General features: G+C 34.5%; 5 protein-coding genes across 7 annotated transcripts; 3 read left to right on the forward strand and 2 right to left on the reverse strand.

The window, feature by feature from the left end:
* Positions 1-3,329: 3,329 nt before the first annotated feature.
* Positions 3,330-13,476, forward strand: Bm8362 (the record flags this gene model as incomplete). 3 transcript variants are annotated; one of them, XM_043077951.1, is made up of 11 exons in its annotated part: positions 3,330-3,449; positions 10,292-10,393; positions 10,489-10,571; positions 10,843-11,048; positions 11,256-11,426; positions 11,613-11,749; positions 11,909-12,181; positions 12,489-12,587; positions 12,742-12,829; positions 12,965-13,092; positions 13,315-13,476. In XM_043077951.1, 11 exons carry the CDS (start codon positions 3,330-3,332, stop codon positions 13,474-13,476), a joined length of 1,569 nt encoding a protein of 522 aa, XP_042933885.1. The 3 variants fall into 3 exon arrangements, with proteins under 3 accessions (XP_042933885.1, XP_042933886.1, XP_001898546.1); XM_043077952.1 differs by lacking the exon at positions 3,330-3,449 and adding an exon at positions 5,463-5,486; XM_001898511.1 differs by lacking the exon at positions 3,330-3,449 and adding an exon at positions 9,774-9,803.
* A 1,554-nt stretch (positions 13,477-15,030) lies between these two features.
* Bm8363 (Uncharacterized protein) lies at positions 15,031-15,842 on the reverse strand (the record flags this gene model as incomplete). Its single annotated transcript, XM_001898512.2, has 2 exons — positions 15,031-15,113; positions 15,605-15,842. 2 exons carry the CDS (start codon positions 15,840-15,842, stop codon positions 15,031-15,033), a joined length of 321 nt encoding a protein of 106 aa, XP_001898547.2.
* Positions 15,843-16,192: 350 nt separating this feature from the next.
* On the forward strand, positions 16,193-18,225 carry Bm8364 (enoyl-CoA hydratase/isomerase family protein; the record flags this gene model as incomplete). Its single annotated transcript, XM_043077953.1, has 5 exons — positions 16,193-16,371; positions 16,477-16,591; positions 16,726-16,947; positions 17,018-17,150; positions 17,969-18,225. The coding sequence occupies 5 exons, from the start codon at positions 16,193-16,195 to the stop codon at positions 18,223-18,225; spliced, it is 906 nt and encodes a 301-aa protein (XP_042933887.1).
* Positions 18,226-18,958: 733 nt separating this feature from the next.
* On the forward strand, positions 18,959-22,138 carry Bm2277 (oxidoreductase, short chain dehydrogenase/reductase family protein; the record flags this gene model as incomplete). Its single annotated transcript, XM_001898514.2, has 8 exons — positions 18,959-18,972; positions 19,371-19,542; positions 20,022-20,227; positions 20,383-20,486; positions 20,614-20,765; positions 21,070-21,217; positions 21,414-21,584; positions 21,891-22,138. The coding sequence occupies 8 exons, from the start codon at positions 18,959-18,961 to the stop codon at positions 22,136-22,138; spliced, it is 1,215 nt and encodes a 404-aa protein (XP_001898549.1).
* Positions 22,139-22,693: 555 nt separating this feature from the next.
* Positions 22,694-23,904, reverse strand: Bm10254 (Conserved hypothetical protein, putative; the record flags this gene model as incomplete). Its single annotated transcript, XM_043077954.1, has 4 exons — positions 22,694-23,244; positions 23,407-23,491; positions 23,647-23,787; positions 23,884-23,904. The coding sequence occupies 4 exons, from the start codon at positions 23,902-23,904 to the stop codon at positions 22,694-22,696; spliced, it is 798 nt and encodes a 265-aa protein (XP_042933888.1).
* Between the last annotated feature and the right edge of the window lie 47 nt (positions 23,905-23,951).

Raw genomic sequence — 23,951 nt, forward strand, 5'->3', positions numbered from 1 at the left:
CAGTTATTCACATCTGCACAGTTCCGGTTTTTTTTTAATTACATTTAATTCACTACTGTTGTCATTGAATGTTGTGGTATAATTTGCTCCATATTTCAAGTTTCCTTTTCATCTGGGCAATACTGCAGCACGAACTGTAGGTAAGGCACAAGGTTTATAATCGAAGGTAATATAATGATTCCTAGCTGATGACAGAATGCTTGTGATAGCGTATGCAAATACTATCTGACCATTAACGCTTACATTTCAATGCTATCATATTTTTGCAAAATTTCAACACATTGCATAATTTTTTGCATTAATCATTCTCCAAATTTTTTGATAATTAATTTGAGTATAGCCTTTTTGAGACAAGGAATCTTACAAAGTAAGATCTTTAACTGTGACTGGAAGCGACCTTCGATTGATTGTATGGATGAAAGGATGAAGATAAGATTAAGAAGTGGAGGAAACTTTATCAATATATCAGTAGCACGGAGCTCTATATATTGCATCAGATTTGAATGGCTAATTTTGATAAAAAAAAAGTAAGGGTGACAGTGATGTCCTCATGGAAGCAATGATAGGATGGCTTTATGGACTTAGCAAATGGAAACAATTAGTTCTTGAAGAGATTGGCTAATTATTTCAACATCTCTCTGTTTGTTGCTGTCTCCAAAAATCTTTTAAAGAGATGGAAATTCTCCAATCGATAGCAATAAGAGATGGTAGAGAATACTTACCGGATACTGAAATGCATACTCTCAACTAAGACCTCCTCCTCTTACCCTGTTTACGTTTATTTATTTCTGTTGCTTCTACTGTCATCTTTCGAAATTCAATCCGTCGTTGATTACTGAGACAGTCAGAGAGCACCGGAAAAATTTCATTCCGAGATGACCGAGCAATGAATGCAGAAGAATGATCCACTGATTTCATCATTTTTAAATCATTTTCAGCCACTTTAAAATTCATTTCAGCTTCCACTCATTTCGTTCTTTCCGATTTTTCGATCGAATTAGCAGCTCAGTGAAAGTTAGTAGAGTAAAGTGATGTTTTTATTAAAATCTTGTTGCAAGTTCTCAATGTAAACTGTCAACTGTGTAACATTGTGGTATTTGCGACATCTAAATTGTAAATTCTGTTAAAAGAAGTTTTCTCTCCGATTAGCTATTGCTTTCGGACATTCCGCTTTTGTACTGGGTGAATCAAAATTGATGAGAGATTTCAGAGATTCTTTTGCATCTGCGTTCCATCACAATTATATTTCCCTCTTCTTTTACCTACCTGAAATTTCTGAAGAGAAATGATTTGTGTTGTTCCGAAATTTGCAATCATTTTCAGTGTTGTGGTGGAGTGTAGTGTAATAAATATCTGATGGGTAAGGTGAATTCAGCAGTACTTACCTGTACTCTTCCCTTCTAATCTTTCCATCTCTCTTCATTACCGTTCAATCAAAATTCTTTCATAGAAATTTCGAATGTAATATTTGGCATAAAATCGTATCGTTATTATGTTATTTCTAATAAGGCTAATAATTTTGAATTGTTCACTTCCACTTCTGATTGCTTTTCATCAAATCGTTTTTTTCCCTTTGTGACATTGGTTTGAAACGATGTGACATGCATTTCTGTAGGAGAGACACAATTTTGTCGTAGTTTATCAGCTAAACTGCAATCAGCAGATGTGACTGAGAGAGTTAAATTACTCATTATTGTACCAGTGCTTAAATGCTTAACATTTAATTAATTTTGCTGGATTATTTATGTGAACATTTGAAAAGATGTGAATTGCTTGTTGTATAAGTTTAATGATTGGATGGGTTTAATGAAAGTTTTCTTTCCTTTCTTTAAAGTAATTTAAAGGTATTTTGTGGTCGAGAATGACTGATGAGTCTGTCCTATGAACTTTTGTTTTCCTTGTGCTTCTCTTATTGTAACGAGCAAATTTGTGGGCTCAATAAAAGAAGAGCCTCCTCTCTTTGAGCACCTGTTAAGATGGCGCACAACAATACATCAGCGCCCGTCTCTGTTGCTCACCTCACCTCTTCCTGGTGAATCGGTATCATCTAGAAGAGATATGCTAGCCTTCTCTCACCTTCCTTATTCCTTATTCCGTCCTTACCACACGTCACAACATCCAATCAACCATCTCTCTGCTTTTTTATGCAGGCTGAGTTGCAGTGCAAGTGAATTCGACGTGTCGCATTTGAAATGGCAGCAAGCAGCATTGCATGAAGAACTGTAATCTGCTTGTAGTGCTACTGCTATTGCTACTGCTGCTAGTCTGCTAACTTAGGATTAGATGAAGAATGCAGAGCACTTGCTTCAGTGTCAGTAATCAGCAGTTAAGCAATGTTTGATCATCGAATTAGTAGCAGTGATACTGTGAGATCAGTGCAGACGCAAATAGAAGTGCAAGTGCAAGTGCAAGTGCAAGTGAAAGTGGAAGAAGCACTTTGCGCCTCACTTCTCCATCCTCCTCTCAGCATCATCGTACTTTCTCTAGAAATGACATTCGCACGATGAACAAAACGATCTGTACTGCTCAGAAGACTGATCTTTGTCCATCTTCTGTGCATATCTGTGTCTGTCTATGCTAGATGCAGTGTGTCCGGATCCTTTCCGGAAATCTTTTCATCCTTTGCACATGCATTTATTTATTCTAAAGTACTTTCATATAGAGTCACTCTACTTGAAAGAGACATCGGAATATTAACCCATCAGAAGAATCCCTCTCCCTCTCTGTGTCATCTTTGTTACAGGAGATGACAACGAATCGGTGCTTCTTGTCATCTCCCATACTGGAACACATTCTGTTTTGTTAAATGAGTTAGCGGTTAAAATGCCCATTAGCCAGGGAATAATTCCCTCTCCTTAAACAGCACTCACTTCTTTTTCTCGTCCACTCGCCGATGTCTGAAAGAAAGGAACGTAGCAATCTCTCATTTCATCTCATTTCCATTCTGACACCATAAATATAGCAAAGGACGAGAAGAGAGAGAGAGAGAGAGAGTCAGTTGTTCCTTTCCAGCAAAACTTATTAAAGGGAAGGAAGTATGAAAAGCTTTAAAAGAATGTTATGATGGACTAACCTCGCTAACATAACAGTAAATTTGAGGGTAGGAATAGTTACAAGTTAACTATGAGAGCATATAAGCCAGCGAAGTTCTTCTCACGATGACATCAATCGATATTATTTGCTTAAATTGATTTACCCATCTATTCTTGTGTCATTTGCATACCAATTTTCTTTCAGTCATTTCGTTGAAAATCGTCCTGAAACTATAACCGAATGTTAGTTTTTGTAATCATTTCAGATCATAATTAAGTTGTTCCCTGCCCAGAGTAATGGCAAGTAACGAGCAGAAAGGAAGAGCACCGTCATCGGAAGCTGCTGAAAAGGAAAGATTACTGAAACATGAGGAAGCAGCGAAAGCACTCGGTAAACCGATCTACGATGATATGAAGGTCAGTGAAGTCTTGCTAAGGTTTCGCTCTAGTCTGTACTATATTTGATGGATGGTGAAAATGTCCTCTCTCATTTTCAGGTCATATCTATTAATTATGCAAATGTTTGCTAATTAATTTTAACAAAGTAATTCGTTCCCTCTAAAATTGATCTCTCCTGTTTGCCTTATTTATTTTACTGTATTTCTTTGTGTGTGTATTCGGAAGTGTTGTCTCTTCCCTCGTAATTCTCGCAACATCCTTTTTACTACTACTACTATCCCTACAAACGAGTTTGCAGCGTTTGCAAAACACGCAAATATTTGTCGTACACAAATGGAATTGTGCATGTGCCATTTTCTATACAAAAGTGAATAATATATTATGGCTGTATCAACATTTGCACTAACATATTGTGTTTAAATGCATTGGTTATCTGCTTGTTTACCATTAAAAGATGATCTTTGGTACTACTTTGAGTGAGAGGGCAGAGCTTAGCAACAAAAGCTGACAGGGGAAACTACCAATAAAAACCGGAAAGGGAGCGGTAAAAGAGGAAGGAGGACAAACTTACTAACAAAAACTACTGCTACAGCAGTACATTGCTTTTTTTTGTAGGTATGTAATAGATAGTTAATTGTTGTCACGTGTCACCCATCTTTTGATTCCATCTCCCCGACGTTAGGAAAAGTGGCATTCCGGAAAGAGACTTCAGTTCTTTTCTGTTCTTGGATCATATCTACGTAACTTTCTTCATTGGACAATCTGCCCTACATTTCCCCACGCCATCATCCAGCTAGTAACTCGTTCCCATGTTTGCGGTGAAATGAAGCTTCAGATAAGTGGCTCTGGGCTATTTCTTCTACAAAAAGATTCTTTAAGTTCCAAAGCTTGTTTACTCTTACGATAATATGCAAAAGCCTTTTGTTGTGGGTAAAGGAGGAATTTGCCACAAATTTACTGGTCGGAACTTGCTTTCCGAAAAACTCATCAAGGAGCGAATTGCCCAGCCACAAAATCCGCAATTTTTAGCTAATTTGATTTGGGCTCTGGTTAAAATGAAATGGATAAACTTTAAGAAAGATATTGAGCATTTGCTGAATAGTTAAATAAGTGTGCGATATATTGGATTTGTAGATCATTAAAATAAACTGGATGAGCTATCAAAAAAACATTCTTCCAATAGTAGTAAAAAGAGATAATATTTTTCTCTAAAATTGGAAATTGTTGGTCATCATCTTTCTTGAATGAAACAAAGTCATCTAGCAATAATTATCTGTTGATGACTCAGTAAAAAGAAGCAAGTAGTTCCGCTTATGCTTAAAGAAAATAGATAAGCACTAAATCTTTTCACTAATCTATTCTTGCTATTCTTCTTAGCTCTCTCAACGAACAATGCTTTCATCTTCAGTTCACTGAGTGAGTTAAGCAAGCAAAATTTTACTCTGCCAGTGCTTTCTTGAATGTGAACACAATTTCTGCCATGTATTTTTCAATTCCATTCAAAATGTAATTTTCAATTCCAATAGATTTTTCTGTAAACAATCTGTTTGCTTTTTTTAGCCAATTATTTCTGTATATCTTTCCATGTTTCTGCTATTTTCCATTCTTTTCAGTCACATATAACTGTTAAAAATTTTAGATGAGAAATCATGGATTAAAAAAGTTTACAGTGAGGATTTAGAAGTATTAACTTTCTCAATGGGGCTTTGAAATAAAAATTTTCAAGTATTTAAACTATTAACTTTGTAGAACAATAAGCATTCAGCATCTAATTAATGATTTCATTTACATCAAAAGAACTCCAAAGTTGCATATTTTCCAGAAATTATAACAAAAACATATAATTTATATTGTAAACTTTTATCTGCTGCTGTAAATCTGTGTGAATGAACGTGAGAAGCGGCTGTTAGACGGTTAACAACTGCGCTTGTAGAACGATTTGTTACAAATTATTCTGCTTATTGGTTCCTATTGGGAATTTAATCTGTGTGAGCCAAGTGAAGACGGTCATCTCATTAACAACAAAATTAAATGGCTAATCAGGAAAGTGTAGAGGTACATTTTTTCTATTTCTCCTAAATATCCTCTCTCCTATTTTATGATACTGTTCGCACTCCTCGACTTATTTTAAATGCAACTTTACACTTTGAATTCCATTATTTGTCATTGTGTTGGAGCGAAGTGTTTTTGCTGAAGGATGATAACTGCACCGCTAGCAAAGGAAAAGTTTTTCCATATGGCTTACAACCACTGACAGTTGACAGTCTTCATTACTTACTAGAGGTGAAGGCTGGTGTAGGTGAAGGCGACTGACTGACCTGACTTATTGCCGGAAAAAAGAAAGATATGAAAACTGCTTCTGACAATGAATGAATCTCTTTACTGATAGCTATCGATATCAGTAGTCTTTCTACTGATAGCTTTACTGATAGCTATCGATATCGGTAGTCTTTCTACTGATAGCTTTACTGATAGCTATCGATATCGGTAGTCTTTCTACTGATAGCTATCGATATCGGTAGTCTTTCTACTGATAGCTTTACTGATAGCTATCGATATCAGTAGTCTTTCTACTGGTAGCTTTACTGATAGCTATCGATATCGGTAGTCTTTCTACTGATAGCTTTACTGATAGCTATCGATATCGGTAGTCTTTTCTGCAAAATAAATTTTTGCTTGTTGCAAATTTCTATGACCATTCATTTCATGTAGAAAACGGAAAAAAGGACATTTCTGTCTAACATTTCTTCGTAACTTTCATAAAAGGTTGTCATTTTCAACTCCTTTTTGCATACCTTCTTCTGCCCTTTAAGGATGATTTTTAAAAGGAGGTAAAGATGATTTCTCATTTTTACCTCCATCTTTCTACCCCCAAACTCTCCCAATTTTTTTTTTTTTTTTCAGAATTATAAACGAACAAACTTTACAACTTATCATGAGGGGAAAAATGATAGATAGGTTTTATGTGTATAAATTTGCTTCAGGTATCATCCATCTTTCTATAGCAATATTAGCATACAGAATGAAAAGGCATTATTTTGGTTTGTTTAATGTAATGTGATTTGATAAGGGACAATGTAGTAAGGATTTTTGGAAAAAAGTGATATCAGCACTGTAATTTTCATGGATGATAAGAGAGATTGTTAAGCATAAGATTCATGTATGCATCACTGCAGCAGTAGTTACTTCATATTTCGACCATCATATCATATGCATTATAGATAATCTTCAGTTTTTCTAATTAGAATTTACTACGAATACTCTTTTGTTAGTTTTGCTTTTCAACTTGATAACTCTAAATTGCTCATATTTCGATGAGATTCAGATTCAGAAACCTTTGCCCACTTAACATGAATCATTACTGGGATGGGTGATTAGTCTGTCATTGTCATTACTGTGATATTTGATTAATTTCGTAGCTTTTCTAGCAGTCATATGCCACTCATCTTATTCAGTTTCCATAAAGTGTTGCCTAAATTTCAAGCATCGATGAAAATTACAGCTGATAGATGGATGGGAGGGAACAATTGCGATGCAGTTGGGTGGGTAGCTTGCCGCTTTGTTTTAACCTTCACTCTTTTGTTGGGTGTGCTAAGAAGGAGGAAACATTTTCTTTTGCCCACAAAAACAAAAATAAAAGCAAATAAGTCCTTAACACAGATTACAGTGATTCTTGATCCTCGAGAAATTCTAATTCTTGCCGTACTAACTAATTTTAATTTCATTAGTATTATTTCTCACACTCTGCATTATACTGTTTATGGTGATCTGTCGGAAATGACATTGTCTTTTTTTTTTCTCAAGTACTTTGAAATAAAAACTACCAAAAGAATAGATTATTTAATCTAAATTTCTGGCAACGAATTACTGTTGTATTGGGGTATAACCAAATGATCATATTATATTGCAAATTGCATGCCTTCTAAAAGTTTCTTGTCAGTTGTATGGTTCTGCAATCAGGTAAGATGAGCAAGCAGTGATAAGGCGATAAATTTGATGTGATTGGGTGTTGTCCCGTCGGCCACTGATGAATGACATTTGACTCGTGAAAGCCCGAGGAAGTGACCTTATCGATGTGACAGATATCAGTGGATATCACAGTATTATTTGTGATGCTCTGCACTTCGTCATAGTGTCTTTATTATTGTCGATGAGAATGATGTAGTGTACGGGTCATTACTCCCACTGTTCCACAGCAATTTAAGCAAAGTTTTCATTTCTCAAATTTGATGTCTTCTATATATCGATAGAAATCTTGTATTCTTCCTTTCTTCTCTCACTATTATTTCTTCAGTGTTTCATCTTTTATATGTTTCCTATAAATTTGTCAATTTTTATGATCAAAGCAGCAACCAAGTTATCAGTGGTGCTAAACATTTCAGTTCTTTTTTCCCATGCTTGCTCCACACTCATCTCAATTATAATTAATTTCATTTCACTGGAACTGAGCTTGACTTTTCATTCATCTGGCATCACACACACACACTCTTTATGAAAAATCTTAACTGAGTGTTTTAGTTTTCTAATCGTTATCATTTGCTTTAGTTTCTAATCTTTATCATTTGCTTTAGTTTCTAATCGTTATCATTTGCTTTAGTTTCTAATCGTTATCATTTGCTTTAGTTTCTAATCTTTATCATTTGCTTTAGTTTCTAATCGTTATCATTTGCTTTAGTTTCTAATCTTTATCATTTGCTTTAGTTTCTAATCGTTATCATTTGCTTTAGTTTCTAATCTTTATCATTTGCTTTAGTTTCTAATCGTTATCATTTGCTTTAGTTTCTAATCTTTATCATTTGTTTTAGTTTCTAATCGTTATCATTTGCTTTAGTTTCTAATCTTTATCATTTGCTTTAGTTTCTAATCGTTATCATTTGCTTTAGTTTCTAATCGTTATCATTTGCTTTAGTTTCTAATCGTTATCATTTGCTTTAGTTTCTAATCGTTATCATTTGCTTTAGTTTCTAATCGTTATCATTTGCTTTAGTTTCTAATCTTTATCATTTGCTTTAGTTTCTAATCGTTATCATTTGCTTTAGTTTCTAATCGTTATCATTTGCTTTAGTTTCTAATCGTTATCATTTGCTTTAGTTTCTAATCTTTATCATTTGCTTTAGTTTCTAATCTTTATCATTTGCAATTTTTCATATACTTTAACAAATATGCTTTTAATTTCGCACAATGAATTCCAAAACTGATAAAACAAAACGAACAAAGATTTTGCATAGTGAAATGTCATAAAAGATCATTGAATGCTATAAATTGTACACTTTTGTGTTGTTTCTGTTGCTTATCATAAAAATTGTCCCTTTGAGTTGATGCTCGGCTGCATGTTCGCCAATCATTCTAAGCTTTGAGTTAGCATTGATAAGTGATAATAGATAACAGATATTCCTATCAAATCCAGCTAATTGTATGGACCCACTTGAGTGAGTTGTTGACTTCATGCAGATTAGAAAAGAGCAATCAAATTGCAAAAATGAAGGGAGCAAAACGAAGTTGTGTTGATATTTCTGATTGCTCTTCTCATAATCATTGATCGTTACGGTCACACTGTTAACAGCAACTAATAGTTTACAACTAATCTTCTTCCTTTACTTCATCAATATTTATTAAAATATGATGCAGCATTCGTCAACATTTGTATTTATGTTTTCAGAAATTGCAAAAGTAATTTTATGGTTTTGTGGTCGAATTATAGCTTTTTTATTGCTTCCTTTTTTCATCATTTCCTCAGTTTTATCTTTTCTGCTTTCTTTTTCGTTAACAGTAATGTCACTGCAAAGATTTGTCTTCATAATTCATATAGTATTAGCAAAGTTCTATTTATATATGAATTATTACTTGAATACTTCGTCTACAGAAATCAAGACTCACTCATTACTTAATTATCATTTTTTTTTTCAGTGAAATATGTAAGATCTAGGTATTGTAGCTAAACTGTTTTAAACATAGTGTAAGATTAAGTTTGGATCGGTCAAATTTCAAGTAAAGAACATGGAAAACTTAGAAAAGGCAAAATTTGTGAACCTTTGCATGTTTTGCAATTTAGTTGCGTTTGCATTTTGCAATTTAGTATTTGCTGCAAGAGCTTTAAATCAAATTCTCTGACTGTAATAGTTTGTCACACGTGATAACGTGTTACTGAATCAGTTCCTGAGCTGCAGACGAAAATAAGAAGCCTAAGTGTAAATCAGTTTGTCAACAACAACAACATCTCCTGTTCCGAATAATCCTTCTGATAATCTGATACTTTTCTGCTTTTGGTGCTAGCATTTATAGCAAAGGATACTATCTTGCTGTACAAAACTTTTGACAAATCACTTTCAAATTGAACTGAAGATGCTGGGGAAAAGTCAACAAGCAATTGAAGTATGTATTACTCTCGATTATCCTTTTCACTTCAATCATACGTGTAAAGCACGCATCTCTCTTTTGTTTTTTTGTTTTGTTTTTTTTTTTTTTTTTTTTTTTTTTTTTTTTTTTTTTTTTTACTTATCTGTGGAAAGAGAGAAATATACTGATTTTCTTGAAGGCATCCGGGGCACTCACATCTTTTTATCTATACAAAATGTATGGTATAGAATTGTGCAAAAAATTTTTCTCACATTATCAAATTTTTATGTTATTCTAAAGTTTGAGATGAAATTTTCATTTTTTTTTTAACAATGAAGAAAATTTTTTGGGTGTTGAAAAAGTGAAATTTATGGTAGGATAATATCATGGAATTCATTTCATATAAACCTAAGGGTTATTCTTTGCTACTGCTACGAAAAGTAAATTAAACTAAACAAAATATAACTAAATTAAAATTTGGTGTTATTTCATCTTCTAATCTCAACAACCATTGAAATTTTCAGGGTGGATGGACCCAGTCTTTACTAATGGCTGTTGCATCGGCAGCAATTGGTGGTTCATTTCAATTCGGTTATCATATCGGATGTGTCAATGTTCCTGCAAAAGTATGCAGTGTTTTTTAATACTTTCTAGTCTACGTTTCACGTATTTGCAATTTGCTTTAAGCTTAAATAGGTTTTTGTCCGGAGAGCAATTTCAGGTAATCAAATTATGGATGATTGACTCGCATAAGAAACTTTTCGACGAAACATTATCGCTTGATGAAATTGGCAGAGTTCAATGGTATATCATTATTATTATTAATTATTATAATAATTATTATTTTTAATAAATTATTCCTCGCTGAAAATAAATCATTTTTTGCTGAGAAAAAACTCGAATTCGAGAAACAGTGGTGCTATATAGTTAGATTATGGCAGGTTTTTGTAATTTGGTAGAAAAACGTTGAAATCAGATTTGAACAAATTTAACTAAAATTCAAACATTCATTCCTTACATTTCGAGGTTTTACCAGATAGTATTTTAACTGTAATGGCATGTTGGAGTCTTTCAGGGCCATAGCAGTTGGTATATTCGCTGTGGGTGGTATGATTGGCGGGTTGGGATCAGGTAAAATGGCTGATTGGTTAGGCCGTAAGGGCGCTATGGTATTTAATAATGTTGTGGCTGTCTTGGCTGCTGTACTAATGACTTTGGCTTATTATGTTAATATGTATCCGTTACTCATAGTTGGACGTCTTGTTATTGGTATTAATTCTGGTAAGCATTTCGATACTTCATAATCTGTATTTATTTTTCATTTGCTTATCTAACTATTGACAAAACAACAGCTAATAGCATTGGTGATATTGATATATTGACAAATAATTTTGTTTTTTTTTTTTTTTTTTTTTTTTTTTAAATGCATCGCGGAACTGTTGCCAATTTATGAAACCGTTAATTACGTACTTCTTTGTATGATTTCAGGTTTAAGCTCAGGTTTAGTACCAATGTATCTTACCGAGATATCACCAGTCAATTTACGTGGTTCGCTAGGTAGTGTCGCGCAACTTTTAGTCACTATCGGCATTTTATTCTCGCAGATTATCGGTTTACCACAAATTCTTGGATCAGCGAAATTGTGGCCCATGGTTTTTGGTGAGTTTTAGTTTCGATTTTTTTCTTCCGTAAAATATGCTGTTTGTTCATTTTGTTGTTATAAGAAAGTAGAAGAAAAAAGATTTGGTCGTAATTGATTATTTTTTGATTGATACATAAACTCTGCATAAGCTTATGTTTACTTATAAGCTTATCAGTCAGCTACCCAGTTTCGAAGTACTGCAGGATTTACCGTGGTACCAGTGGTTTTCCAAATAGCTACGCTGCCAATGATTCCGGAATCGCCAAAATACAGTTTGATTGTAAAAAATCGCGCCGAACAAGCTGAAGAGGATCTGAAAAAGTTACGAGGAAAGGACAACGTAATGTTTTTTCCAAGATTTTTTTGTATTTCAGGATTGTGAAAAGTTTTTGACAAGAATTGTTACTGTCGCAAGGTTAGTATTATTAATTTGGAATTGTCTTTTAAATGTATATAGTATATTTAAGAAAAGAGAACTGGGTTATGATGAACTTTTCAGGTGAAAGCTGAAATTGACATGATGAAAGAAGAGCAAGCTAAGATAAACGCTGTTCCCAAGATGGGTATCTTCGATTTGTTTCGTGGTAATCTACTTTGGCCCATGATTATTGGAATTTTGATGATGTTAGCGCAACAGTTTTCTGGTATCAATGTCGCCATGTTTTTCTCCACAATGATTTTCGAAGGTGCTGGACTGGGTGATAAAGCCGTGTATGCTACACTGGTGATGGGTTTAATTAACGTCCTCATGACTGTTATTTCTGTTTATTTGGTCAGTTTCCCTTCACTATTCTCAGAGTACATTATTGAGTTTTACAAAAAAAAATTTTTACTCTGTGATCGCAGAGGCACGGTTTAATAATTCTGAAATAAGTAGGGTGCACTAGAAGAATGAACTAATTCGAAGTTCCTAAATGTTGGCATGAAATAATATTAGAAGTAATGAACTTTAAATGTACTATCGGAGATCCAAAGAGATTTGTCGGAAAACTTTCGAAATTCTTCATGGCTTTTGTCAAGTTTAGCTTTTTTGACTTGACTTTTGGGTTTTATCATTCAAAAAGATGTTGCTAATTTAGGTGGACCATCCGAAATGCGGGCGTGTCATGTTACTTATGATTGGTTTGATTGGAATGTTCTTCGCTTCCATCGCTATTGTAATCTTCATCTCAGTCTACGTAAGTGTATTTTTATAGAATCAGATCAAACAAGCAACAAGTGGGCAGCTTATTCCGCTTGTTTGTTCCTTTTCCTCTTCGTGAGTATTTTAATGATAGAAATTCTTGAATAAAATTTATGCAGCAAGAAATGAAAGCGAGTAACATTTTGCAGACATCAGATCAAACAGGCAATAAGTGGGCATCTTATCCTGCTTGCTTATTCGTTTTCCTCTTTGTGATTTTCTTTGCGACTGGTCCAGGTAAGATTTTTCCAGCATTAAAACATTCGGAAGCCTTTTATTTCTTTCTTTTGTTTCTTACAGATTCTTGCAAATACGGAATGCTCATTCATTATTACTGAAAGTCTCGTCATTACTGCTATTTCTTTTTTTAAGGTTCCATTCCATGGTTCTTCGTCTCGGAACTTTTCTCATCGGGTGCACGTGGTGCTGCAAATTCGGTTGCCGCAGCAACTAATTGGACTGCAAATTTCCTCGTCGGAACATCATTCGAATTTCTTAACGTAAGCGACAATTCTATTTTTTATTTCTTTGATAATAATCGTAGGAATATTCGACAATTCGCAAAATCTGTTAATACTTAACATTACTTTGTGTCATTGTTCCAGGATAGATATTAAGAGTGAAATATGCATTATGTATCAAAGAATTATTTTTTGATATATAATGTCCTCCTACTGTAGATTATATTTACGATGTCACACAAACGAGTTGAAAATTTTTAGCAAATGTTACACCAGTACACCTTTTTGATATTCTCTGGTTTTCTGGCATTTTTCGCATTCTTCACCTGGATGTATGTTCCGGAAACGAAGGGTCGCAGCGTAGAAGACATACAAGAGGAGCTGGCTCGTGGCAAATCTCGATTCGCTCGAAATGCAGCATAGATAATTACGAACCTAAAGAGGAAAAACCACCAACTGTCCATGAATTTTTTGACACTTTTAAACTAAACTAATGTTTTTTCTTTTTCTGGAAATATGCTATTCCCAGTCTGTATGTTTCACTTCCAAAGCCGTTTTCCGAGCTAATAATGGTTCAGAATTAATTATGGTGCTTCTCCTATCAATTAGATGTTTCAGTTTTATCTTTCAGTCTAAGATCAGGGTTGAATTTCATCTCTTCCTCTTTTTCCTTCAGGTATCTTTTCTGCTCGACGATGCAACTTTTAAGTATAATTCAAAATTCCAGAGAGATATGTTTTTGTTGAGAAGTCGAAATTTGAGACGGAAAATTTACGAGGATTTTCTGAAATATCTGTTCTCTGCTCCTACCCTTTCCCATTTTCTCATCACTCATTTCCGAAATGTTATACTACAACTATATAAACTTTTTTTCCCAGAGTACCTCAAGTAACAAAGTTTTACACTAATTTCGTGACTGCTTCATACAGAATCAAAAATGAAACCCAAAAATAACTCAAATATTGAATTGCACAAAGCTATTTTTTCACGAATTTGAATTGCAAACAAATGTTCAACCATTTTCATTTTTATGATATATATTTTAAATTTTCAATCTTAATCTCTTTTTATAATTTATGTACTTATCACTTATCGAAAGTGTGAAATATTGAAAATTTCTTCATAGACTTGTTTCTACTGATAATCTAACTGTATCTATCTGACAGTGTGCAAAACAATATCATCATCTCATGAATACATCTCCTGTATCATCTGTCAAGATAGATCGAACTTAAAAGGGAAGATTGTCTTGGAAAAATTATTTGTGGATTTTACAAATTGATTGCTACCTTTGTTATCCTAGTGACGTTCTTTACCCAACATCATTATTAATGATTTTTGCAATTACAGATGTGATCAAAACCAGCTTTTTGTCATGTTTCCGTAGTTGACTGCACAATGACCACTTTAAACATCTGGTCATGTTTATTTGATCATGTTGACAATATGATTTGTCTCTTTGCGTTGTCACCGTGTACATGTATGCTTTATTACTTTCATATAAATCAGAAATTTTTGTATTGGTTTAACTAACAGTTCACAAAATAAATAAATATCCCAAGGGCTAATTTTTCTCGTGATCCAGATGGTTAGAACTTGAGAATACTGCATACTTTCAGATAGATTTCTAGTTACCAAGAATAGTAGGCTCAAATTGAAAGCAAAGTTTCATAGGTCCAAAAAGTTATCCTAAGGTAACGAGTGACGAGTATTAAGGAGTGTCAATTGAGTAAGAGGTCGTCGTTTAAGAGTGCAAATGATATGTTCTAAATAGTGATCAATAGGAAAGCTTACTTCTGATAAGGCGTAGATTACTTGTTGATGGACGTGATGAGTAGGATAAAATTTGAAAATGAATTATAGGAAGTAGTCGACTTTTTCAGAATAAAATTTCACCTAATGATTTGACAGTTTGCTTTTTGAAACTTAGAAATAGCTGAAAATAGTAAAACGAATATACAGTTCTGATTGAAAATGTTAATGCAAAATGAAGTGACTTGAATGAATTGTAATTGAGTCTTCCGAATTTTGAACATAACTTTCCGTATCACCGGGATGTCCTTGAAGAGATCAGCAATCTTCCGATACACTACGCTTTCTGGAATCAGCTCGTCAACTCCCATATTGCACATCCAGCAACTTCCTCTCATCATTTTCTTCTTTCTTCTCCGGTTACGGTCCACTGTTTAACAACAAATGGTGTGAAGTCAGTAGTTATCGTCGCGCATATTCCAAATTTTCCAGTAATAAATTCTTTTCAGATCAGCCGAAAAAAACTTTTTTTTGAAGCTGTAACTAACTGTCTGTTGGGATGAGACAAATCCGGAACAGCTAACACAGAAAACAGTTAAAACCGGCATTGCATTTCCTTGAAATTCACAATTTATACAATATTGCCTATAGTTTAGATAGAGTACAATTCGCCTGTCATCTATTTCTTTGGTCCGAAAAACCGGCAATAGACGATTTCGACAATTCATAAAGCAGTGTCATCTGTTGCTACACTCCATCCGGTATGTGCCGCCGTCATCGGTCAGCAACATTAACATACCATCAGACGACTTTACTGATGGTACCTTATCATCCCGGGTACTTCTCCCCAACACCACTCCCCTCTCTACCGGTACCTTATCATCGCGGGTACTTCTCGCCAATACCAGTCCCTTCTCTGCTGATACTCTATCATCACAGGTACTTCTCCCCAATACCAGTCCCTTCTCTGCTGATACCCTATCATCCCAGGTACTTCTCCCCAGCCCATCAGCCCATCCTTTACCCTCTCTTCCCATATGAAATTCACTGCTATTGGCAACTACGATCGACCACGGTACAAAGTCCAAAATCTTCTTGTACCCGCGATTTAATGATATGTCATTTGTCCCGCAATATAGTCCGTACACTGTGAAGAAATTGTAGCCAGGACGGTCCTTTTTGTTTTTATTGCAGAATTTAATTATCCAAATTTATCTGCGAAATGAAAATCGTTCATTTTTACTGCTTGTTCTATCCGTTCATCTCATTATGGCGCTGATTTCTGGTTTTCTGGATGTTAGATCCGATTTCTATCTCACAGATCAGAAAGGCTTACTTTTGTTTGTTAATTCTATCAAATAGCTTTGAAATCAATTTTTCCAGTTAGATGAACAAAAAGATATCTGTTTTACAACAATTTTCAAATTTCCGGAATACAAGGAAGTTTACACTATCGACGTTTTCTGGTTTGGATTTTATCGAGGTCATTCAACACAGCGAACACGTTTTCAATGTTAAATTAAATCGACCTGAAATAAGGAACGCTTTCACTCTCCCATTTTGGAGGTTCACTGATATATTTTAGAGTGCTAAAAATTCAATTTTTATTTTAAAATATATTTCTGTTTTCGCATTATTGAGCAGCAAAAATAATTGACTTTCATATTTTAGAGAACTTCGAAGTGTTTTCGACCATTTAGCAATCAATTCTAAGTGTCGTTCAATTGTACTGTCTGCAGTCGGAAAATCGTTTTGTGCCGGAATCAATATCAAAGCTGGATCTGACGTCTGTTCTTTTAATTGTTCCAATTTTTAGTTTTCATTATCTTTCCTGTATGACTGCAATTTCTTGCCATATTTAACATATGCATTTTGAAAATGTAGAAAGAATGGAAATTTTATTCCTTCAACAATTTCCAGCAACTTGCGGCTATTATCCGGAACAACACGTTGGACACTGGTCGTAAGTCGCTGAAACTTCGTGAGCTGATAGCTACATGTCAAGATAGCTTCACATCGTTGGAGAAATGTCCAAAACCGGTGATCGCCGCGATTCACGGTCACTGTATCGGGGCGGGAATCAGTCTCGCAGCAGCGGCTGACATACGCTATGCTTCAAAGGATGCAGTCTTCTCTGTGAAAGTTAGTTAGTTGTCCAGAGTAAGGTAAGAGAGAGTAAGGTAAGAAAAGGTAAATTAAAGGTAAAATTCAGGAGGTGGATATTGGCTTAGCTGCAGATGTCGGTATTTTAAATCGAATCAATAAACTCGTTGGGAATGACAGTTTGACCCGTGAATTTGCTTATACAGCTCGTGATTTTAATAGTTCCGAGGCATTGCAATATGGTTAGTTTTTTTTTTTTTCATTCTTGAAATAAAAAAAAAGTTTTAAACGACGCATAACTTTGTAAAAAGTCATAAGCTTCCCTTGTTTAACACTTTGCTAGTTCCAAATTTCAGTCAGTTAACTACCATATAGGTTACTTGTAGTAAAACAACAGGAATGAAAGAACCGGAAAATTACTGCATCAGTTAGAAGTTCTGATTGCATGTAGCATGCGATGGCTTTGTTTCTGAAGTAGTGAAACTATTGGACTTAATTATCAGTTATAACACCGCATTATATCTGATCAGTTATGGATCGAAATTCAGAAAATAACCAATAAAGTTCGGTTTTGGTCAATTCCAGAAATACAAAGATTTCTCGAGTCTTTTTTTATCTTAGATTGTTTGCAACAGAGAACTTAAAGAAAATCAATCATTTCAAGCATTTTTGACAGCTTTTCCTATCTATTTTTCTGTATATTTTTAGAATTAAGCAAGAAACAATCGTCAGAAACTAAATGCTTCAAACTTTAAGGTTCAAATTTAAAAAGTTTGAAGTCATCATACTTACGAACAATCTGTTCGAGATAAAGAATTATGCTATCAAATTATTATTCAATAGGAAAATGTATGCACTGGTTTTATTTGCAATCCATTTACTTAACGGTAACAGTGTGTGCGAACTATAATGAAAATTTTAACACAGATAGTGAATCTTTGAAGAAGTGTCAACTTGGAACTGTAAAGTGACAATTAGTGCCGATGAAACTTTTTGTAAGGTATCATTATTCCTATAATATATTTTTGTTGTTATGTGAATCAAATGAGTAAGCATTTAGGTTTCATATCCCGGCAATTCGATGGCACCGAAGAATGCCTAATAGCGGCTTTGTCGCTAGCTGATATTATCGCCACGAAAAGTCCCATTGCTGTTCAAGGTACCAAACTAGCAATGAACTATTCTCGAGATCATACTATCGACGACTCGATCCAGTTTATCCGCACATGGAACCAATCACAGCTCCAATCCGATGATTTGTTCCACGCAAGCGCTGCTGCATTCAGTAATGAGAAGCCTAAATTCGATGATGCTTAATTTTTAACAACTGTCCATATTGGTGGCGGGAATGATTTCATTTCAATCTTTATTATCACATAGAGAAGTAGTAGTACTGTGTCTTTCATATAAGTCGGTTAGATGTAGCATCTTGCTGAAAAATGTATAACATCCTTGAGTAGTGAATCCATTTGAATCACTGCAGCATAAGTTCGTTTTAACTTCTGATCAGCTAATCAACTGAAGAAGCTGTCTTCTACAATGATAAGGCTTATCATGTCAACTTGGTGCACAAAAATACGTCTACAGTTCACTTTTAATTCATGTGTTGTAAACATTTCAAATGATTGGCTGATTTGTAATCTTTTTATTACATGGATGGATAGAAGTTTTAGTCATAAAAATTATAAGTAGTAGCATTTTAGTACTTTATCAATGGAAATACTATTTTTCATCGATGAGAATTGCATCAAAATGCTGAATGAATGAGAGGAAAGTCCCTTTTATCCGTCCAAAAACTTTCATTTGTGAAGAATAATGAAGAAGAATGAAATTATTATGACATTTCCGCAATTCTCTGATGTCAATATGCGCCATTACTTCGATGCAACTGTGCTTCCTCATATTTTCACCACTATTTTGATTTGATTCCCTTATTGATGAAGAAGGTCTATTCGCTGATAAAACGGTTCCGTCCTCAAATCTATAAAATTTTCAGGATTAGTTAGAGGTGGGAAGTGATCAAGATCGCTTCTCCTTAGGTTGAAAAACGATGATTACAACTGGGTTTGTTTGTTTTCTTCCTTTTTCAGCTTGATTCAATTATTAAATTATATTAACTTTTGCTGCAATTACACTTTCATAAACTTTTTTTTTTTTTTTTTCCCTGATTAAAAGACAGTGAACTGCTCCTGGTACTAAAACTTGACCAGCATTTATCTCATATTTTTGTGTTATGTTTTTCTTCTTTCTGAATAATTCAGTTACTATTAAATTTCAAAAAATCATTTCTGGTAATTACGAATTGCTAACGAAAAATTGAAAAATTGCTAAAGCTAACAGCTTATAATTATTTTTTTCCCTAAAAAGTGAATCAATCCAAAAAAAAATACAGTTAGAAGTTGTACATAGCAAAATAGGAATGTGAAACTACTGAAGCTAAATAAGAAATGTGGAATTTCCAGGAAGTTTGCAGGACGGACAGTGATCATTACGGGGGCTTCTCGAGGTATTGGTAAGGAAATTGCCCTGAAGTTAGCAAAAGATGGTGCTAATATTGTTGTGGCTGCAAAAACTGCCCAGCCACATCCCAAACTACCAGGAACAATCTATTCAGCTGTCGAAGACATTGAGAAGGTTGTTTTTTTTTTTTTTTTTTGTATCAGGAAAACGGTCGTGAAGTTGAGGCTAACTGCAGCATGACCTTCTGAATGCACATTAAGGCTAACTGCAGCATGACCTTCTGAATGCACATTGAGGCTAACTGCAGCATGACCTTCTGAATGCACATTAAGGCTAACTGCAGCATGACCTTCTGAATGCACATTGAGGCTAACTGCAGCATGACCTTCTGAATGCACATTGAGGCTAACTGCAGCATGACCTTCTGAATGCACATTGAGGCTAACTGCAGCATGACCTTCTGAATGCACATTGAGGCTAACTGCAGCACGACCTTCTGATTTGACGTTCCTTCTCACGCATGTTCAATTATTTGAAGTTCTTAGACTCCGATCTTCATAATGATTTGCTTATTACGGTTGCTTACCTTTCTTCCCTACGTTCGCACAATTTTTTTTTTCCAACTTGTTTTAATGATGTAACTTTGACTATAGGCAGGTGGCAAAGGATTGGCATGCGTAGTTGACGTACGTGATGAGCAATCAGTAACAAAAGCAGTCTCCGAAACCGTCGAAAAATTCGGTGGAATCGATATTCTAATTAATAATGCTAGTGCTATATCACTTACCGGGACATTACAAACAACAATGAAAAAATTTGATTTGATGCATCAGATCAATACACGTGGAACTTTCCTGATGTAAGTGCACAGTCTAGCAACAATATCGATGTACTACTGTATGATACAATCCAGAGAAATCAGTTTAATGAAATTGCTCATTCAAAGAATGTCCGAAATGTAAAAAAAAAAGAAATTGAAATTCACATCCTTATTGAATAAGGTTACCTTTACAGGTCCCAAAAATGCATCCCATTCTTGAAAAATGGTAGAAATCCTCACATTCTGAATATCAGTCCACCACTAAATATGGCTAAACACTGGTTTACTAATCACGTGGGTAAGCGTTGAAATGTGTTCACTGCTATTAATAGTATCAGGGAAAATGAAGCAAAGAGCAGAACGGACATGAGAAGATGAGAAGGACAGTCATTGTCATCTGTGTGACTCATACAATCTGCATTTAGCGTATACGATGGCCAAGTATGGCATGTCAATGTGTGTGTTGGGAATGCACGAAGAGCTGCGACATTTCAATATTGCTGTGAATGCGTTGTGGCCAAGGACAGCAATCTGGACTGTTGCGATGGAAATGATTTCGACCAAAGCTGCTCAAAATGTTCCTCTTTACTTCTTCTTTCTGGAAAATTCCTTTACTCTGTTAAAAGGCAAATAAATGAGTGGGACAAGAAGCATTAAAAAGTTAAAAATAGAAATAATAACAAGAAAAACATTAATAAAATTTGAACATTCTCAACATTTGTTGTAAATTATAAGCAGAAATGAAATCGTTCTCATAAAAATTTGCCTGGAGAAGAGATCAAGATTTTTGCTGGGAATACAATCTTGTCATGAATTTCGGAATAGCATAAATCTTATTCATTCATATATTTTGATATCAGCTACATTAGCCAATTTTACAGAATTGTCGTAAGCCAACAATTATGGCAGATGCTGCATATGCGTTACTTTCTCGTGATAGCACTAATTACACCGGAAATTTTGTTATCGATGAAGAGATTTTACGGGAAGAAGGAATGAAGGATTTTGATCAATATTCCGTTAATCCAGGTAATTATATGTAATTTTATACACTGCATGTGGCAAAATACAAACAGTTAGTCTAATGATTATCTTAATTAATTGGTCGATACGTCTCGACCACATATTCTTCAGCCAAGCCTAAATTTTCGTCACAATACTGCAAAGAAAATTTTTCACTTTAATTTCCAAAATGATCTCGAATCTTGGAAGTCACTATATCTAGGAGCGACATTATTAGAAGACTTCTTTCTTTCTGATGTTGCTGAAACAGCAAATTTTGGAACAGCTACCTCAATTTTGTCCTTGGATGTGTTGATAGATGAAACTAAACAACGCATCACTCCAGACATAGTACAGAAAATCCAAGCTATCTACCAATTCGATGTGATAGAAGGTAAGCAGTCAAAAGTTATCGATCTTATCTTTCCTACATGATGCTTTAAAAATTTGTACCCTACCTCTCACCTTGCTAACTTCAGTGAAGTTCCCCACCATCCTTTTCTTCTTGATTTCAAAAGCTGTGGAATGCCTCTGATATATTATCGACGAGAACTTTTCAAATTGGGTTTAATATAATAGATGGAATTTGGCAAATCAGAACGGTTCACTTAATCTGACTTTGTTTCCATGTTGGTTATTCAGCTACCATTTTTTCCAGAAATTATCATTCATTTTCTGAAAATAACTGTTTCATTTCTAGGTCCAAAAATTCATAGCATATATTTCAATCTAAAGAATGGACAAGGTGGTATTCATAAGTCATTAGATAATACTCAACATGTGGATGTGCATTTCACAATAGATCTACAAACGTTGTACAAACTATTCAGTGGTGAAATGCCACTGACGATAGCAGTCACATCTGGAAAATTGAAATTTGAAGGCAGCATGGAAAAAGCTTTGTTATTTTCGCAACTTTTTAAACCATTAAATAAGAGAAAAGCCTAAGTGCAACATTTCAATAAAGCAATTTGAAATATTTGTGTGAAAGATTCAAGAAAATCATAAAAACTACTTCAAACTGTCTGTGATAATGCAATTTCAAGTCAATTTAAAAAGTTCAAGTAGTCAAATGAACAGATAGGGAGAACAAAACATGAAAACACATTTGAACTAAAGAGCAAACGACGATGCTACTAGCAGTTTTATGCATATGCAGAGCGAAAGAAGCCAGATGTCCGTTGTTAACCTATAGCCTAACGGACATCTAATAAAAAACTGTTCTAGCAAAACATATAATGAGCACATATAAAGTTTCGAGAAACTGCATTTAGAAAAGGCCATAGTTAACTGCTAAGGAAGCTAAATCAATATATAATACAGAGCAGTGATCAGCTGTTTAACGATACATTTCCAGTGAAAGTTGAGAACTATCCTTAGTGCCGTAGTAAGGTATACACTGACTTTTTCTGTGTAAGATAAATTAAGTCTTTTTGGATGATCCTGCTCACTGATTAATAATACATGATATAACCTGGTAATATCTATTTGATTATTATAAGGTTAAATATTCGACGGGACTTCGACTGTATCGGTTGCCATTTCAAATCCAGTCCTATTCAGAGAATCATACTGTGTAGATGTATCAATTTCCATTTCCTCTTCTTTCTGTTTATTATGCTTCATATCAACCCCTACTTCAATATTGGCAGTTTGAGTTAGCGTAGCAACAGTTGAATTCATCGGGAGATAATAACCGTAGTGGCCAAAAACTGCTTGCTTAGGGCTTTGGATTTCTGAAATAACATCAACCATTTCTGTTTTCTCCGCAGTTACAGCGCTATCTAGCTTTTCAGCAATCTGGTCATCGAGTGGAGGTTCGCTTTCTTCTAACGAATCATCGAAACCAAATATTTCATTTGAGTCATTAATATCAACATTCAAGTCTTCTTGTTTTTCATCTGCATTAAGAGGAAAAAATCTCTCTGATATTCCTGTAGTCACAACGCCGCTTGATCCATTGCCAAAACCACGTTTTCCTCCGCTAATTTCCGGCCATCCGTCCAGTGTGCCATCCAGAAAACTAAATGGTTCGTAATTCTTCACACAAAATTCTGAAAAGAAAGTCCTGTTCCACAATGACCAAACGAAACCCCTACCTAAAAAATTTCCTCTTTGAATCTCATTCATTTAACTTCTAGGGTAGCCTACAAAACCTCTCCAAGTGTATTAAAATCAGAAAAATGCAAAAAGTATTAAATTTAGCAAGGTATTACCAAGATCTTTTAGCTGAAGAGTTTTTCGTTTGTCAAAAACTGCCTGTCCATATGCTACTTTTGCCAGCAAGCCAATGAAGCGTTCCTGAAATTTTTAGGAAAATACAAGTGAAATTTATTAAAAAGGGAAAGATGAATAAAGTTAAAGAAATGTCATTATTTCAAACGTTAAAATGAGAAATCCTTGATCTCACTTTCAAAAAAAAAAAAAAAAAAAAAAAAAAAAAAAAAAAAGCACACCGCTGCAAATGTCAAAAGGTGCACGGCTTCAGTTGAAATATTCGTACAGTTCGAGCAGAGTCTAAATATTTTTTTGACTCGTGTAACAGGTAGTTGCGTAGTATGAGTTGCTGAATTAGCGAAATTTTCCATTGTTCTGCACTAAAAGAACTAATTATTTGATTTGAATAACATTCCATTAATGAAGCCTGAAGCTATCCAAATAATGAGATAAATGGTATGAAAAAGATTACAAACCAAGGGAAAGAACAGATTCATTTTGAGCAGAACGAGTTGAGCAACAGGCTAGTATATTTTGTTAACCA

Source organism: Brugia malayi, assembly GCF_000002995.4.
Source record: "Brugia malayi strain FR3 genome assembly, contig: Bm_v4_Chr2_contig_001, whole genome shotgun sequence".
In the NCBI taxonomy this organism is placed as follows: Eukaryota; Metazoa; Nematoda; class Chromadorea; order Rhabditida; family Onchocercidae; genus Brugia; species Brugia malayi.